The sequence below is a fragment of the Drosophila subpulchrella genome, unplaced genomic scaffold (assembly GCF_014743375.2).
Source record: "Drosophila subpulchrella strain 33 F10 #4 breed RU33 unplaced genomic scaffold, RU_Dsub_v1.1 Primary Assembly Seq354, whole genome shotgun sequence".
In the NCBI taxonomy this organism is placed as follows: Eukaryota; Metazoa; Arthropoda; class Insecta; order Diptera; family Drosophilidae; genus Drosophila; species Drosophila subpulchrella.
The window spans coordinates 11,247,672-11,263,633 of NW_023665577.1; the positions used below are offsets into that span (position 1 = coordinate 11,247,672).

Here is a 15,962-nt window from a genome sequence, read left to right on the forward strand (position 1 = left end):
TTTTCGGTTCGGGCCATTTGTCGGCCAGCAGTTGCAAGTTGCTTGTGATTTATGCACTGACAGTTTGTGGTGCGTGTCTGGGCCTTTTATTTATGACTTTTGTTTCCCATTGGGGAGCGCTGCGCAAACAAATGCAGAAGTATGCACAAGATAATGGTATTTATTCTGGCCTTATTCTGTCGGCCGTCTTCAATCCGTCTGCCAGCTTGCTCGGCCTTCTGTGGTTAATTAAAACGCAAAGAAAACTTTTCGGATCAAATTTGGTATAAACACACACACACACACAGGATACAGGATACAGTATATAGTTCAAAATGCAAAGCAACGAAATGAGGACCTCACGCACACACACAGGCACATACAAAGTGTATAATATATATTGTAAGTAGTAAACAAGTAGTAAAATCTGATGTAAGTACACATGTACCTGGAGCAATAAAAATAATCACGAGTGGCAGGAAGCAAGGCAAAATCATAATAAGAACAACACGAATAAGGTTTTAGCCAGAAACAGAGAGAGACAGAGAGATATATACGGAGACTTGGTAAAACACACACAAAAATCAGGTTATAGCAGTTCACATTCTTTGCGGTTACATTCTCAGTTTGGCTGCGTTCCAGCTAAGACAAGAGCCAAATAAAAACAGACAGGAAAAACCGAAGAAAAAACGGATAACAGAATGGTCAGAATGAAAAACGCAAAAGAGAAGGGCTAAAAGATAAGGCCAAAACGTGTTGCAGGTTGTTAATCAAACAAGCAGGCAGACAAACACACGACAGGCAAACGTTGCATGTTGGACAAAAAAATGAAAGTGTAAATATTTTCGACACGCGCGCGCCCAAAAGCAGGCAATAAAAACTTGATTATGGAATTCGCAATGCCGACTCGCATCGCATGACTCTTGCCGCTAAACACTGTCATATACAAAAGTGTGTTGGACGGTTACACAAGAACACAAATTCATATACAAATACAAATATAAATTCAAATTGAAATACAAATACAAATGCGAACGAAAACGGAAACGGAAATGGGTACAAAAAACAGGAATAGAAATGGAAACCGTGACAGAAACCGAAACCGAAAAAAGGAAAACATACCGAACGGAACCGAAAATGTTTGGGAACGTACGAGTAACTGGAATTGTTTTGAGTTGCACAAAATGCATCGAGCACAGACAGTTGGTTACTGGATTACAGCATTACAGCATTACTGGAGTACTGGATTACTGATTACTGGATTATTTGCTTTGATTTAATGCTTTACATGGTTCTTTTGAGGGGCGGGCAAGGAAAACATTCCGCTTGGTGTAGAGTATATAGTACTTTTGGTATTTTTGTTTGGTTTTTCTTTTTTTTTTTTTAGTTGTTGTTTCGAGTATTATTACAATATAGTTGTTGCACCTTCGGGAATCTCAATCTCATATCGAAAAGGAAAACTAATCGAATCGAATAAATTTTGGTAGTAGTATTTGTAGTAGTAGTAGTAACATCATTAACATAAGTTATACATACATATACATAATGTAAACTAAATGAGCATTAGCATGTTAACGTAAAACATAATGAATGCGTTCAAGATCACCTACACATACATACGCTGTATGTATCAATAGGTACTGTATATATATATATATATGTGTGTGTGATGTAGAAAATGCTATATATATATATATCGTACTTAAGTAAAGTCGGCCAGGGGCCTCTCATTTCATTATCGTAATCATTTTTGTTTTGGTTTCCTTCTTCTTGCATTACTTAAACGTAAACAAACGTAAACACACGAACATAGGGCTTAGGCATTATATAAGTATATATGTGTATAAGTATATAGAAATATATAGAAAGGTGGAAAAAATTCAAGTTGTACAAAATGCACGCTTGGCGGCAGTTCTTGTCATGAACACAGGTTTTCAAATCGAGTGAGAGTGGTCTGTACTTGGTATCGGTAATTGTTCGGGATCTGTCCTCAGTCGGTAACTAAAATGGGGTTCTCCTGTTCTATAAGCCAAAGAGTATTTAAGTTAGTTGATATGGAAAATTTATTTACCTACTCAGTTTTAATCGGCCTATACTCAAACCTAGAATAACGATTATAATCGAATTCAAACTTGCTAGCAACACATATTATTTTGTAGTTGAGGTACAAATCAACGATCGCTTTTAATGATAAGATACCCGTCCATCATCCCCATCTTAATGCCCACCCCCAATCCATTGCAATCGCAATGCCACGTTGTCATCAAAGTGTGTAATTTTAATTTGACTTTTATTAATTTATATGTTGCACGAAGGGCGACAGATGCAATGGGCGGCGACTGTGCCGATAAGTTGATGGTCAGCCATAAAGCAGCCAATGAATTATTATTGTTGCGAGTGGGCAAACAGCCATTGAGGCGGCATCGGGGGCATTAAGCCCGGCCAACACACACATACAGATGAAGAGTGGAGAGTGGAAAACGGGGAAAGGACAGGGACGTTGACAGGAGAACTTACACAGAGTCCTGGGCATGCATTATGCAGCAATTGCTGTTGTCAACTGACAATGCAGCGAAGGCAGCTGCCGCCTGCCAGTAAATTAAGCGGAAAAGTGTGTTGCGGCATATGAGATGGGTTGGGGCATGGATTCCGATGGGTGCCAGGGGGGGGGGGAGGTCCTGGAGCACAAAAAATAAGGCAACACACCAATGCGATCTGGACGCTGGCTGGCAGTATTATTTGCTGCAGTTGGAAATAACTCAACCGCAAATGAGATAAATTGCGCGCACACAGATAATTGCATGGAGGCCCCCAGACGGCGTTGTGGCATGGAAATGAAATACATTGCACATACGCCGCGTTGCCCGCGCGTTTTTATTCTCTTTCGGCTCTTTTTTTTTATATGTGTATGCGCGTCGCCGTCGTCCCAAAGCAATCGGCATGTTTGTGACTCTCCAGTGTGTGCGTGAGTTTCCGTTTTCGGCCGCTGTACAAATATTTATGTGGTTGCGAACACACACACTCCCAAACACTCAGACGTGTAATGAGAAAATATTACGCATACGCACTGTACGCTCATTAAGAGCGATCGCTGATGGCACTCACCAGGCTAGCTAGTTGTATTTACAAGGGGAATAACTCAAAGAACCCTTTTAATTCCAATCAATTTCGCTTAATAAAATAATCGGAATAGCAAGCTTTTTTTTCGGTTCGTTTAATCGACTGGAAGCTCAGCGTTTATTCCCCAAACTTCGGCCAGAGATTCTTTAGCAGAACTTTCTTTTTAAATACGAGTTATGCATATATAATTATAGCTATGTACCATTTTTACGGCACTTGTGTAGTAACTTTGCACGAGTTTTGATTTGTTAAATGAATAACAGAACGACAAAACTGGGCCGGCGATTAATTCAAGTTGAGTTTGAAGTACATTCGGAAAATTCGTTATTCTCATAGGATGCAGTATACAGTATGGGTCGCTTACGTTCATATACACTTTACGGAGATACATACACATACATTTAGGAGAACGTTTAATTGATTTAACTATAAATTTGATTTATGCTGCTTCAATCTGTGTGTCTGTGTGTCCTTCGCTAAGATTGTGACTAATAAATGTTCGCTATTTGTTTATCGTTATCCATAATCGATATCTTTGTCAATTTTAATTGAATTGTTGCATTATTGTCGTAGTTTACGTTAATTTATCTCCTAACATAATCAGTGGATAAGCATCTTTCTATGCAAACGATTTAGCTATCCCCTCCATCTCCCCTCTGATATGGATACGAATAATTGGCTGGGATTCCTAAACTCCTACATCCTCCTCCATATATTACAATACTCTTTATCTGTACACACACGAGTCCTAATCAGCGTAGAAGCAAATGTGCCAATTTGTAATTGTAATTTTTGGCAAGGCAAACAAATACGAGAAAGAAACAACTAGCAATCCCCCCTCGAACATTCCGATCGGGGGCTAACACTCATATTCGAGGATGAAGCCCTCTCCCTTGGACGTGGACCTCGAATGTTGCTGATGCGGCAACAGTGGGGCAGCTGTTGCTGCTGCCGCTACACTGGACGATGTTGCTGCTGCGGCAGCGGCTGCTCTGCTTAAATTTACTTGTGACAACATTGCGGTGGCCGTTAATTTGCCATTGTAGGCGAGGGCGGGATTCAGTGTGGGCGTGGCACCGTGTCCGTAATAGTTCAGGGCGGAGGTGAGTGGCACGGACTGCTGTTGTTGCTGCTGCTGCTTGCCACGACGATGTTGCTGCTGGTGCTGCTGTTTGGCCATATAATCCGTGCTCGTATTTCCAGTAGCATTGCGCAACGTTATGAAGGTGTCGAAGTTGTCGGCGGTCGAGGAGGCGTTCGAGGTGCTAGAGTTTCGGCGGTTGCCCAAATGTTGTTGCTGCACTTTGGGCGCGGTGGGTTGCAGGTTCAGATTGAGCTTTAGTTGTTGCTGCGACATTGATGAGTTCGACGAGGAGGAATTGGACAGCGAGGAGGAGTTGACCGAATGCGCGGGCGGGTGTTGCTGCTGATTCGCATAGTATTTGCGCAAATTCTCCAGCATAAAGCGATTGTTTGCATTTCCGGCTGAGCTGCCAGGGACCGATGTTGCTGCTGCTGCAATTGGTGTTCCTGCTACTCCTACCACTCCCATCGCTGCTCCTCCCAATGCCACCGGCTCTGGCTTAGGCTGATGGAACTGTGGCCCTGTGGTTGGCGTCGCCATCGTTATCTGCTGCTTGCTGCTGGTGGCATAGAGGACATCCCCGCTTTGTCCCGGCAGCGCCAAATTGATGACACTGCCTGTTGCAGCTGGCATTGCGGTTGCTGCTGCTGCTGCAGCCGGGATTGCTGCGTGCTGTCGCTCCATCTCCATCTGCAGTCCATGGTTCTGGGTCCTCGGCCTGCCCTTCTGGCTCCTGCCCCCCGACTGATAGCTGCGGGCATAGTGGGCCTCCATGAGGTCCGCCCTCCTCTGTCTGGCCGCATCCGGCTGCTCCCCGCCTTCTCCGCCGGCACTCCTTCCGAATCCGTAGAGCTCACCCCGTGGATAGGCCCTCTCGTAGTTCCTGCTGCCTCGTTGTCGCTGGAAGTGCTCCAGGTAGCTCTCGCCGCCCACCAGGAGGTTCTGCTCCTCCAACCCCACGACGTCATTGCCTGGCGCCTCCTGGCGCTGCAGATGCTGATTGAGGGACTGGTAGAATGTGCTCTCGGCCAGATTCTCATTATAGGATGTCGCACTCGCCGGCTGATGCCAATCAGCGTCTTCGCATTCGTTCACGCTGACGCGAATGCGTATGTCGCGTGCCATATAATCCGGTCTTCCACCAGCCGCCTCCTCCGCATCCACGTCAACCAATCCTTCTGTCGCCCCTCCGGCTGCATCCTCATCATCATCCTCCTCGTCGTCGTAAAAGAATCTCGCTGATTTCGCGCTTTCCGCCAGCAGCAAGTCCTCGCTCTCCTCCAGAGCCAAAGCATAGCTCGTTAGGTTGTCAAAGTAGTATTCGCACATTTTGTCCGGGTGCTCGTAGCGCAGTTTAAAGTCCTTGGCCTCCTCCTCCACTCCTGGTTCCTGCCTGTTGTTTGTTGTGGGCCCACTGAACACCGAGGCGTAGTCGGAGCTGCTCATCGAGTCCGAGTTGAGGGCAGAGCTTCTCGGTTTAGACTTGGACGCAATGGGCAGGGTTCCAAGGTTCTCGTAGTTAGCACCATAGTTGGCCGCCTGCGACTGACTCCTCTTGTGCCTGGGGCGACGAGGCGTCTCTGGGGCAGGATCGGGCTGCTGCTTGGCCAGAGCTCTCCGCTGGGCTCCACTCACCCGACCCACCGAGTGGGCCGATTGCTTGGTCGTGCTGAGCTGGTGGTCAAAGTTCTGCTCCAAATAGGCATCCAGATAGTGCAGGTTCTTGCTGAGATCGATCTCCGATTTGTAGCTCTTGTAGATGGTGGCCTGTTTGCATCTCGATTCGTAGCTGGAGATGTGCGCCCGATCGCTGATGAAGCGGAAGCTCTCGTCCTTGGCCAGGGTGTGGAAGCCACTGAATTCGGAGCCGCCCAGGGAGCCTCCCTCCCCGCCGCTCGAAGCCTTGAAGTTCCGGCACTTGTCGCGTATTTTCTGGATACCCTGACGCGTCTTGGCCTGCAGTCGCTCAAAGTAATTGGCCTTGGTCACCGGTGAGGTGGAGTGGTTAAGTCTCGGATGGTAGGCGGTGGTGTGCTGGATGTCATAGCCACCGGCGCCGGAGGCCCTCATGCTCTGGATGCTGTGCGTCCGGTTGGGATAGCTCAGCTTGAGCTTGGGCAGCGAAGGTGGCTCCTCCACTCCACCTCCTCCTCCTCCTCGTTGGTGCAGCTTTCTCAGGGACAGCTGCTTGAAGATGGCCCTCGATCGCTTGGGCTTACCACTGGATGTGTTCGTCCTTCTGCCACCTAACAAATCCCCAGGATCGTTGTCAAAGTCCTGCCGCTCAAAGCGCCGCACTGGCACTCCATGCAGATAGTGATGCTCGGAGGGGGGATTCTGACTACGACTGGACTCGAAAAGTCTCCTCAAGCCCCTACCCTGGGGTCTTGGGGGTCTTGAATTCCTAGCATGCCCTGCACTTCTCAGACGCGTATTCACGCTTAAAGTTAAGATCTCATCGTCGTGGAATATGGAGAAGGGATTCGTGATCACCGTGGAGCTGTCCCCCGCCGTCTGGTTGGCGGAGGGGCTTCTCAGGTTGCTTACGGATCTAGTCTTAAGGCTAACGCTACTCCTAGGCCTACTTATGGATACTTCCTGCTGCTGCTTACTCTCTAGTACAACTACAACTTTGGCTTCACTGTGCTGTTGCTGCTGATGTGATGGTAACAACTGCTGTCCACTGACCTGGCCCAGATCCGTCTCGGATCGGGAGCGGACCGAGGCGGGAACTGCCTTTCCATTCCGCCGCAGCTCCTTCAAGGAGTTGCTCTGCTTGCGGAAGCGGTAGAAGGGATTGTTGATGCTCAGCTTTTGGAGCAGCACCTGGGTCTCCTCGGGCGTCAGGGGACCCACTGGCAGGGGATCTGGCTCCTGCTCCACACTTGTCACATTCAGGTGGAGCAGCTTGGGCGCCGTTGGTGGCTTCAGCTCCCTGTTCATGTTGTTCTCCAGATCCCGCTTGATCCCGCTACTCTTGCTGCTGGTCAGCGAACTATTGCCCTCACTATTGCTACTATCGGTCTTGTCACTTTTGGCCACCTCTGAGGTGGTTAGGTTGTTGTTATCGCTATTGGTCAGGGCAGTAGTCGATGCGGAACTGGTTTTGTGGTTGTTATTATTGTGGCTTACGTTGCTGTCATCAAGTCTCTGTTCGTTTGGGGTCGTTTGGTTGGTCTGGTCTATCAGTTCGTGTTGCTGTTCATGTGGCGTTAGCAGTTCGTTGGACTCGCTAGTGGTGTCAATTGCCTGCTAGACCCTAGTGGGCGGTTGTAATATCATTGCAGCCATGCGTACCTTCATTGCCTCCGGCGATCCGTGTCCCGGGTACTGTTGCTGCGCATGTTGGGTTGATGCGGCGTGTAGGGCCGCTGCTGCTGCTGCTGCGGCGTGTTGCTGCTGCTGCTGTTGCTGCTGCTGCTGTTGTTGCTGCTGCTGCTGGTGATGATGGAAGCCCGCGGGCGTGGTGTAAATCGAATCACCTTGGGGGCCACTCGTGCTATCCGAGCGTGATTTCAAATCAGCTTTCTCGCTGCGGGCAAACGGAAAGGAAACGGAAAAGTTAGAAGGGGATACCAAATCGTTATCGAAAATTGTTTGCCCAAGTGACAATTGTCTGTGGGTGGTGGCTAAGTGGTTGGGTGGCCTTCTTGGCCTTCTATCGCTGATTGGCAAATTGTATTCTAGCAGCATATCTGAATATCTATTTAGTTTTTGTCGCTGCCTTTGGTTGGCCGCAGGCAATTGTTTACTTGGGGCTTAGGAAATTAGATATTCCCCCTGCCTTCCGAACCCATCAATTTGCTCTCGAGATTGGCGCACAAATTCAGCCTACAAAACGAGTTTTGTGAAAATGTGGTCAAAAAGCGTACTTGGAACGGCAATTCTAAATCCATTTCCGTTCTCCTTTTCCATATTGATCCATTTGATGGGGCTTTACACTGTCATGTGTACGGTTTCATAAACAAAATATAGTAATTCCAAACTCCTAAACTAGGAAAACAAAAGGATGAAGAGCGGTGAATGGCCAAACAACCTCTCATAACTCATATTTGAGGTTCTGGTTCTATGGCTAGCAACAACAATGAGCGATAGGTTGTTTTCCTCCTTTTAAATTTGCTTTTAGAAACAAAAATTTATTGAAATACCCTTTCAGCTGTGTATTTTGCTATTCAAATTGGGTTTTATGAACATCAAATGGGCAGCCCCTTAAATCTCATTCAGTATTAAAAAATATTTTAAACCAATGATCTGAAGGTAAATGTTTAGTTTCTGAGAAAGTATTGTTTGTGGAGAATAGCAAGGTATGGTTTAAATGTTCTTTAAAATACCAATAACAATTTTATCCTGTAACAATATAAATATACATCAAATCCGCTTTATAGAGCTAATCCCTTCTCAATTGAATCACTTTTTCGACCTTGTGAAAGGGTATTTCTGCTTTGTTCTTGCCAAAACAAAAATGGTTGTTCGTCGGTGCATATATTGAATATATGAAAAATGTATAATATTTTATGTGCCCCACACACACACACTTGCACGAACAGTGGAAAACATTTTTCATTGTTCCAATGCTGTACGTGTGCGTTTGTATGGGTGGTCGAGTTCCTGTATTCGGCCAGTAGGGGCGCATAAATTGGCACGCCAGCGCCACCTGTTGGCTGCAGGATGCGGCTGCATAAAAATATATCAAAATGGTCATTTATCTATGGCTCGACTACCCCTATACCTTTACATATAGTACTGTGTGTGGGTAGGGAAAGGGTGTGTACGTATTACGCTTCAACTTACCTGTCTTTATCCGATGATTTATAGCCCGTGGAACCTGTGCCATGCGAGAAGTGAAAGAAAAAGAGAAAGGGGAAGTTTCATATTAGAGTTTGCAATATTCAGGAATATAAATTCCGCCCATTATTCTGCGAAGGGTGTGGTCTTGTGTGGCTGCTTGCAAAATAGTAGAAATTAGCTGTGAAAATACCGATGGCAATTTACAAACAGACAGCTAGACAGAGGGATATATTTTTGAAATTCGCCCTTGGAGCCGTGATAAATGAGACAAGGACTTATTGATTGCGACGAACGTGTGAATTCCCGAGGAGGTGTTGCTGCAAATTTTGATGGATACCGAAGGGGTGAAGGCAGGCTCCTCAGCCAGGGATACATATAGTATCGGGTCGCACTTGAGAGATCTGTCAAACGGCATTTGACAACTGGAAGGCAGCTGCAGCAGTCAGTCAGCCAGTCAAATTGACAGCTTGATTGACAACTGAGAAATTGCGATTAGGTGGCTGGAACTGGGAACTGGGCGCCTGGAGAGTGTTTACAGATGATGGGATGGGATGGGTTTAGCATATCCCGAGTGCAGGAATGCTTCAAATGTCCTTGAGCAATGGCAAAGTTTCCCCCCGCTGCTCCTTTGCAAATTGTTTTACAATTGTAAAAAGTTTCACCGCCTTTTTGTCTGCGTTTTGATTTCTAATTAGGCAGCGAGCTCTGGCTTAAAGCCATGTTCTTCCACCAAAAGGAGAGATGAAAATGTTGGCGCAGCTAACAAAAAGCTGGCTGGAAACCCTTAACCCTTTTGTGTGCACAGGGGGTTGGGGTGGCAGAAGGGAAACAGGAAACGGAGACTGACCGCAGGCGTTGGACGCTAATGAATATTTTATGAGATTTATTTGAGTTTCGAGTTTCAAGGAGAATGGGAAAAAAGCGAAAATAAAAAAATAGGAAAAAGAGCCAACACAGCACACACAAAGCGCTAAAGAGACGCATCCATCCTGGCTGCCATTTTTTCCGCCATGACCGCGTCCTTCTCGCATTTCAATGCTTTGTGAGCTGGCAAGTTTTTGTGTTTTTGCAATTAGTGTGACAGCGGCCTTGGGGTTGCCTTGGATTGGGTTGCTCAGGGTGGAGGTGTTGGCGAAACAGGCGCCATAATCAAGGAGGAAGTTTTAATTGTCGCAACCTTGACGGTGGTGCTGGGTGTGCAATTAATACGGCTGCGATGCTAGAGTTCCGGGGACGGGGACTTCCCCCATTTCAACTTACCCTTGAAGCAGCATCTCTTGCTCTTGATCGCATAGATACAGAGGCAAACCAGCAGAAGGATGGCGGCCATGCAGCCCCCGGCCACGCCCATCAGATAGCTCATCTCGTAGGGTTCTGTCCGGAAATTCCATACGATTCGATACACGATTGGGTGTTCGATGTGGTGGTGGTGGTGTTGATTATGCAAGCATTAAGGGGAATTTTCATTTTCATATGTACAAGATATATTATGCAATACATGTACTATATTGCACGTGCGATTGATTTTTATTAAAATCGTTGGGATGCGAAGCTAGGATTATGGTTAGATGGAATGATTGCCCTTTTTTGTACGATATCTTTAGTGAGTTTTCAAAAGAAGACTATCCTAATATTACATCGGTTAGATCCAAGCGAGCTTTGGTTAGTTATTGTTATTCTCAAAGGTTTTTAGTTTGGTAAATCTAATTATCAATCTAGGAGAACAATTATAATCTGCAATATGATATGGTGTTTTGTAATAAGAACAACTGAATAATTGGAATTAAACGGAGTCTTTGGAAATTATTCTTAATAATTTAATTAAATTTTGTAGTTCATTAACTAATAAGCTTAGCAACAAGTCAAACATTTTTTAACATTTTATCTCTAAGTTGCGACTTACTAACATTAGAATTTACCAATCAAGTTCTACTTCAAAATGTAATTCTGTAAGTGCTAGAGACGCGCGAGTATGAAATGATTGCAGGGAGTGTAACTCAAGTGTGAAATGTTCGTGTTATGAGGTGGAGTGATATGGGTGGGGGCAAAGAAAATCAAAGAAAAGTCTATGCACCTGCAAACGTACCCTCCACAATCAGGTGTATGGCATGACGATCGGTGCCCCGCTCGTTCTCCACCACCAGGTAGTAGGGCCTCGAGTCGTGCTCGTCCGCATGGAGGATGTGCAACGTGGACAGGTAGCAGTCCTCCCGAGTGTCCGGCTGCATATCGTCGGCCCGGAAGCGATCTGCGGAGGGGGGAAGAAGAAAAAAAAAACAGGAGAGTCCTTGTTACTGCGAATGGCAAATGCGAATTGGCTTTCGTGGGCTAAGTAATTGCACTAGAATTGCACACAATTTGTCGGCGGCCGACATTAATCATTCGATTCGATGGGCTAACTAGCATTGGGCGCGGAAAAAGGGCCCCAGGAAGACGAAGAACGGATTGGACGGGAATGCGCCCCGTTTGATTTGTGTCAGTGGCAGTGAAAGCACGCAGGATTACACGCACGAAGGACGACCAAGGATGGACACGGGCAGACAAGCTGAAAATGAAGAATAATGCGACCCACAGACCCTGGGCCAGAGGTGCCAACTCAGCTACTTTTTCTTTCTTATAAAGCTATACATAGAATCGACATCTGCCTTGAGCGAAGTATATATAACAAGGAAAAACGCTATAGTCGAGTACCTCGACTATCAGATACCCGTTACTCAGCTAAAGGGACCAAAGGAAAATGGAGATATGCAAGCAGCAAATGCGCCACCTACCGGCGGTAGACAGATTTAAGCGTTGTGGGCATTAGAGTGGGCGTGGCAAAGTTTTTTTTAAATCAATCGATAGGTATTGAGACCAATACATTTAAGTTAAAATTTTTTATCTAGCACGAAAATTGTGGGCGCCACAGGCTTGGGCGGTTTGTGGGCGTTAGAGTGGGCGTGGCAAACTTTTTTTTAAATCAATCGATAGGTATTGACGAGACCAATACATTTCAGTTTAAATTTTTTATCTACCATGAAAATTGTGGGCGCCACAGACTTGGGCGGTTTGTGGGCGTTGGAGTGGGCGTGGCATATTCGCGTAATAAACTTGCGCTGCGCTCAAGCCTACGGAATCTAAATCTGAAATCTCGATTCTCTATCTTTGATATTTTCCGAGATATCCGCGTTCATATTTACGATTTTTTGAAGTTTGTGGGCGGTTTGTGGGCGTTAAAGTGGGCGTGGCAAACTTTTTTTTAGGTCAGTCGGTAGGTATTGATGAGAACAATACATTTCAGTTAAAATTTTTGTTCTAGCATCAAAACTGTAGGAGCCACAGTTTTGGGCGGTTTGTGGGCGTTAGAGTGGGCGTGGCACTCTTTTGAAACAAACTTGCGCTGCGCAGGAAACTCAGGAATCTGCATGCCTAATCCCAGTATTGTAGCTCTTATAGTTTCCAAGATCTCAGCGTTCATACGGACAGACGGACAGACGGACAGACGGACAGACGGACAGACGGACATGGCTAGATCGACTCGGCTAGTGATCCTGATCAAGAATATATATACTTTATGGGGTCGGAAACGCTTCCTTCTGCCTGTTACATACTTTCCGACGAATCTAGTATACCCTTTTACTCTACGAGTAACGGGTATAAATATCATGTGAATATATTATTATATTCATAATTTTGGGCTATTATTTACGTCTTTAAATACCCGAATATATCCTAGAGTAAACCTTTTTTTTAAATTATTATTAGTTCTTTTTCAAAAGTCTTTTAAAGGCTTATATATTTATATGGAACTTATTAAAAAGGGGTTTAAATTTATTGATTGGAAATATCCTGAACAAATCGAAAGTATTTATAAATATTTTCTCTTGTATAAGTATTATAATTTCGATTAAAATAAAACTGCCAGCACTTGGCTAATAATAAGTTATTTAATTTAACAATTTTCTGGTAAAGTTAAATCAGGTAATCAATGGTGGCAACAATGGCCAACTCTGGCTGGCGGGGATGCAGTTCAAGTTCAGGAAAACGGAGGAATACAGGGGGAAAATGGGATGCAGCTGCATCTGCTGGCGGATGTTCATCCCGAAAGAGTTTCAGCTGGAAAATGAGCTGGGTTGTGTGTGCTGCCTGTCTGTTGAAGCTCGGATTACCGGCGGCTGACAGGCGTGGGAAGTCTGCCCGAGGCAACCCCCCTCGAAGCCCCTCCCTTCCAACATCGGACATGACACTGCCAGTTTCTTGTCCGACTCTGACTCCATTCGGTCATGTAATTTGTCTTGATTTGCGGAACAACCCGGCGCGACTTGCAATTGTGCAAATGCTCTAATGCCGAACCCTTTTTGCTGGAATAGTTAATCTAATGAGCCCTCGAGCAGCAATGGTTGTGCATCCTGTAAAGCGGCGCTAATTGAATTCCGAGTAGGCAAAACTAAGTCCAGCGCCTAATTGCATTACCATTAGCGCGGGCCAATGGGGCGGATGGTAAGCGCTGAGCGGTAACTGCCTATCAAACAAGTATACGCACCGATGCCCGAGCCGGCCTCCAGACGCAGAGATCCCCATTCCCAGGCGACGCGCTGTGGCCGCGGATCCGCACAGACGACCATCGTCAGGGTGGCCGACTCTCCTCGCTTCACGGAGACGGTGTGCAGGGATGGATGGAGGCGCAGCACCTGGGGGGCACCTGCAAGGACAACGGAAACAAGGTGAAAAATGCATAAAGGAGTCGCGTTTAGTCCGGCCAGATGACTTTTTAATTGAGTTGGTGTGGCGCAACGCATTCGCCCAGCCGCACAGCCGAAGATAATTATATAGAGTGGCCAAAGGGTGCAGTTCAACCACCCGATGCGGCCGTTTCAATTGCTTTAAGGGTGAACGGAACTTGGATGGGCAAGGAATTTAAAACAAATTGGTCCTCACCCTATGTATTACATATACGTTTGAAGTGAAATCATTGCTCAAGACTCACAATTTTAAGTTAATCTGTGTGTGTCAAAGGAGGTAACAAATTTTAATTGAATATCAGGGATCGTAAATGAGAATTATGCATATAAGAAACGCAAAATATGCTTATTTCTTTGTTACATTCATAATCGCTTAAATAATAATAATTATTATTATATTTCCCAAGTAATCAATTATATTTTATACTCAAGAGCATTTCTAAATCAAGCTCAAGAAATATTTATTATTTGTTCTTGAACTCTACGCGTTTAAGTCCAATTTGTTGCAATTTTAAATCAGGCTAAAATATATTAATGTAACACATATTATGTATTTGAGGTACGTTATTGTCCAATAATGAGAGAGTGGAGCTTTCCTTTTTTTTTGACACTCAGTCGCAGTTAGTTAGTTAGTTTGTTAGTAACTTGACACTCTCACACACATAGACACACGTTAATATGTATAGATGTGGCCAGGACTTTTTTCGTGTGCATGTTTATTTTTGTCCATTTTTTTGGTCCCCGGCTCTGCTAAATTGCTCGTGTCCTTGGTTGGTCATAAATTATGTACGTGCTGTGGTATTCAGCACTAAATTTAAATATTTCTTGCTGCTCTTTTTTTTAGAGTTCTTTCTTTTTTTTTGCGCCCAGTTTGCTGTCCAGTTTTTCGCCCTCGGCAGTTGCAGCTCCATTTTTTTTCCGCTGGAGCTGCGGTCATAAGTTCATTTTGATTTTGTGTTACGTTTTGGTTTAGTCCTTTGCCCAGTTGCTAGTTGCTAGCCACCGCGAAATTGTATGGTATGGTATGCTATGGTACAAATGTGAGGGAAATCGAAGGGAAAGCGGAAAAGCGGGAAAGTGGGAAGGCGACGAGGAGGTGGCAACGCAAGCGCTTAAAATGTTTTGCAGGCGCTTTCCGGCTGCAGCTTTTAATGGAGTTTTGTTAGTTGTTTTAAGTGTGCATTAGTTGCACGGCAGCCGCACGAGGGGCGGACTTAAATGAGTAGCCCGAGGGGGAATACGTTTGTTTCCCCCATTTTTTTTTTATCCGGTTGCGTTGTCACCTTCTCTGTGGCCATGCTGGCCATCTCCATGACACTGGTCTCCATTTTTAGCCCGGTCCGGACTAAAATTGACATCGAAAAAAGCAAAGAGAGCCGGGATGCAGATTTATGACCGCAAACATGGACCGTTCCCTTAGCCCGTGATACTCTTTCCATTCCGGTGGCTCTGTTGGCAAATCCATGCCGCAGTGCCTCGCTGGATCGCAGAGGATTCAGTGCGTGTCAGGTGGAGAACATGCAAGTGGCGGACCCTGCCCTGTTGTCGTCATATTTCGTGGCATTGCGGTTCTTATGGCCACACCACACACAGCAGATACAAGCTCTGCAGATAGGAACTCACCCACAACTTGGAGCGACACCGGATCGGATATGGCCACCCGCTCCTGGCCATTGATGTAGCTGGTCGCCCGGCACTCGTACTCGCCCTGGTACTCGTAGGTGACGTTGTCGATGACCAATCTGGACTCGGAGCCCCGCTCCACGTACTTGGATCCGTGGGCCATTCTGGAATGTAAGAAAGAGAACGATAAAATCATCGTTAAAGAAGCGATGTGTGTAAATCAGAGTTGTAACTAATTAATGCATCATTCATTTCATTAGAAACTTAGAAATGGGGAAAAAATAATCCTACTGAAATATAATGTCATTAGATTGATTCAACACATTTTAAATACCATTTTTGTTGTCGAGCCTTAATAAAAGGTTTTACTAAAAAGTACTACTTTAAGCGAAAAAGATCTCAAGTCGTGTGTTCATATCCTTTGCCAAAAATAGACAGCTTTTTGAAGGTCCTAAAATCAATTTCGACTAAAGGATAAGAAGTAATTGAACAGCGAATTCTTCAGGAGAGGGGGAACCTTTGGTATAAATTCGTTTCGGGACAAAATAATTCAATGACGGCAATGTCGACAACATAAATCCTGGTTTTACAACACAAAACCCAGGATTGGTCGTTACCCAAATAGAAAGAGCTTTTTCGTGGAGCAA

General features: G+C 45.3%; 1 protein-coding gene across 4 annotated transcripts in view; it reads right to left on the reverse strand.

Moving 5' to 3' along the window:
* The window catches only part of LOC119560845 (hemicentin-2), an 80,950-nt gene that overhangs the window by 17,240 nt on the left and 47,748 nt on the right, over positions 1-15,962 (reverse strand). For 3 of the 4 annotated variants that reach the window (XM_037874499.1, XM_037874502.1, XM_037874501.1), the window contains exons 9-14: positions 15,316-15,479; positions 13,494-13,652; positions 11,046-11,219; positions 10,232-10,345; positions 8,975-9,008; positions 7,481-7,715 (exon numbers count right to left, since the gene is read on the reverse strand). In XM_037874499.1, coding sequence (XP_037730427.1) covers positions 7,481-7,715; positions 8,975-9,008; positions 10,232-10,345; positions 11,046-11,219; positions 13,494-13,652; positions 15,316-15,479 — 880 coding nt within the window. The remainder of the gene's footprint in view (positions 1-7,480; positions 7,716-8,974; positions 9,009-10,231; positions 10,346-11,045; positions 11,220-13,493; positions 13,653-15,315; positions 15,480-15,962) is intronic. The other variant, XM_037874500.1, reaches the window with a different exon arrangement.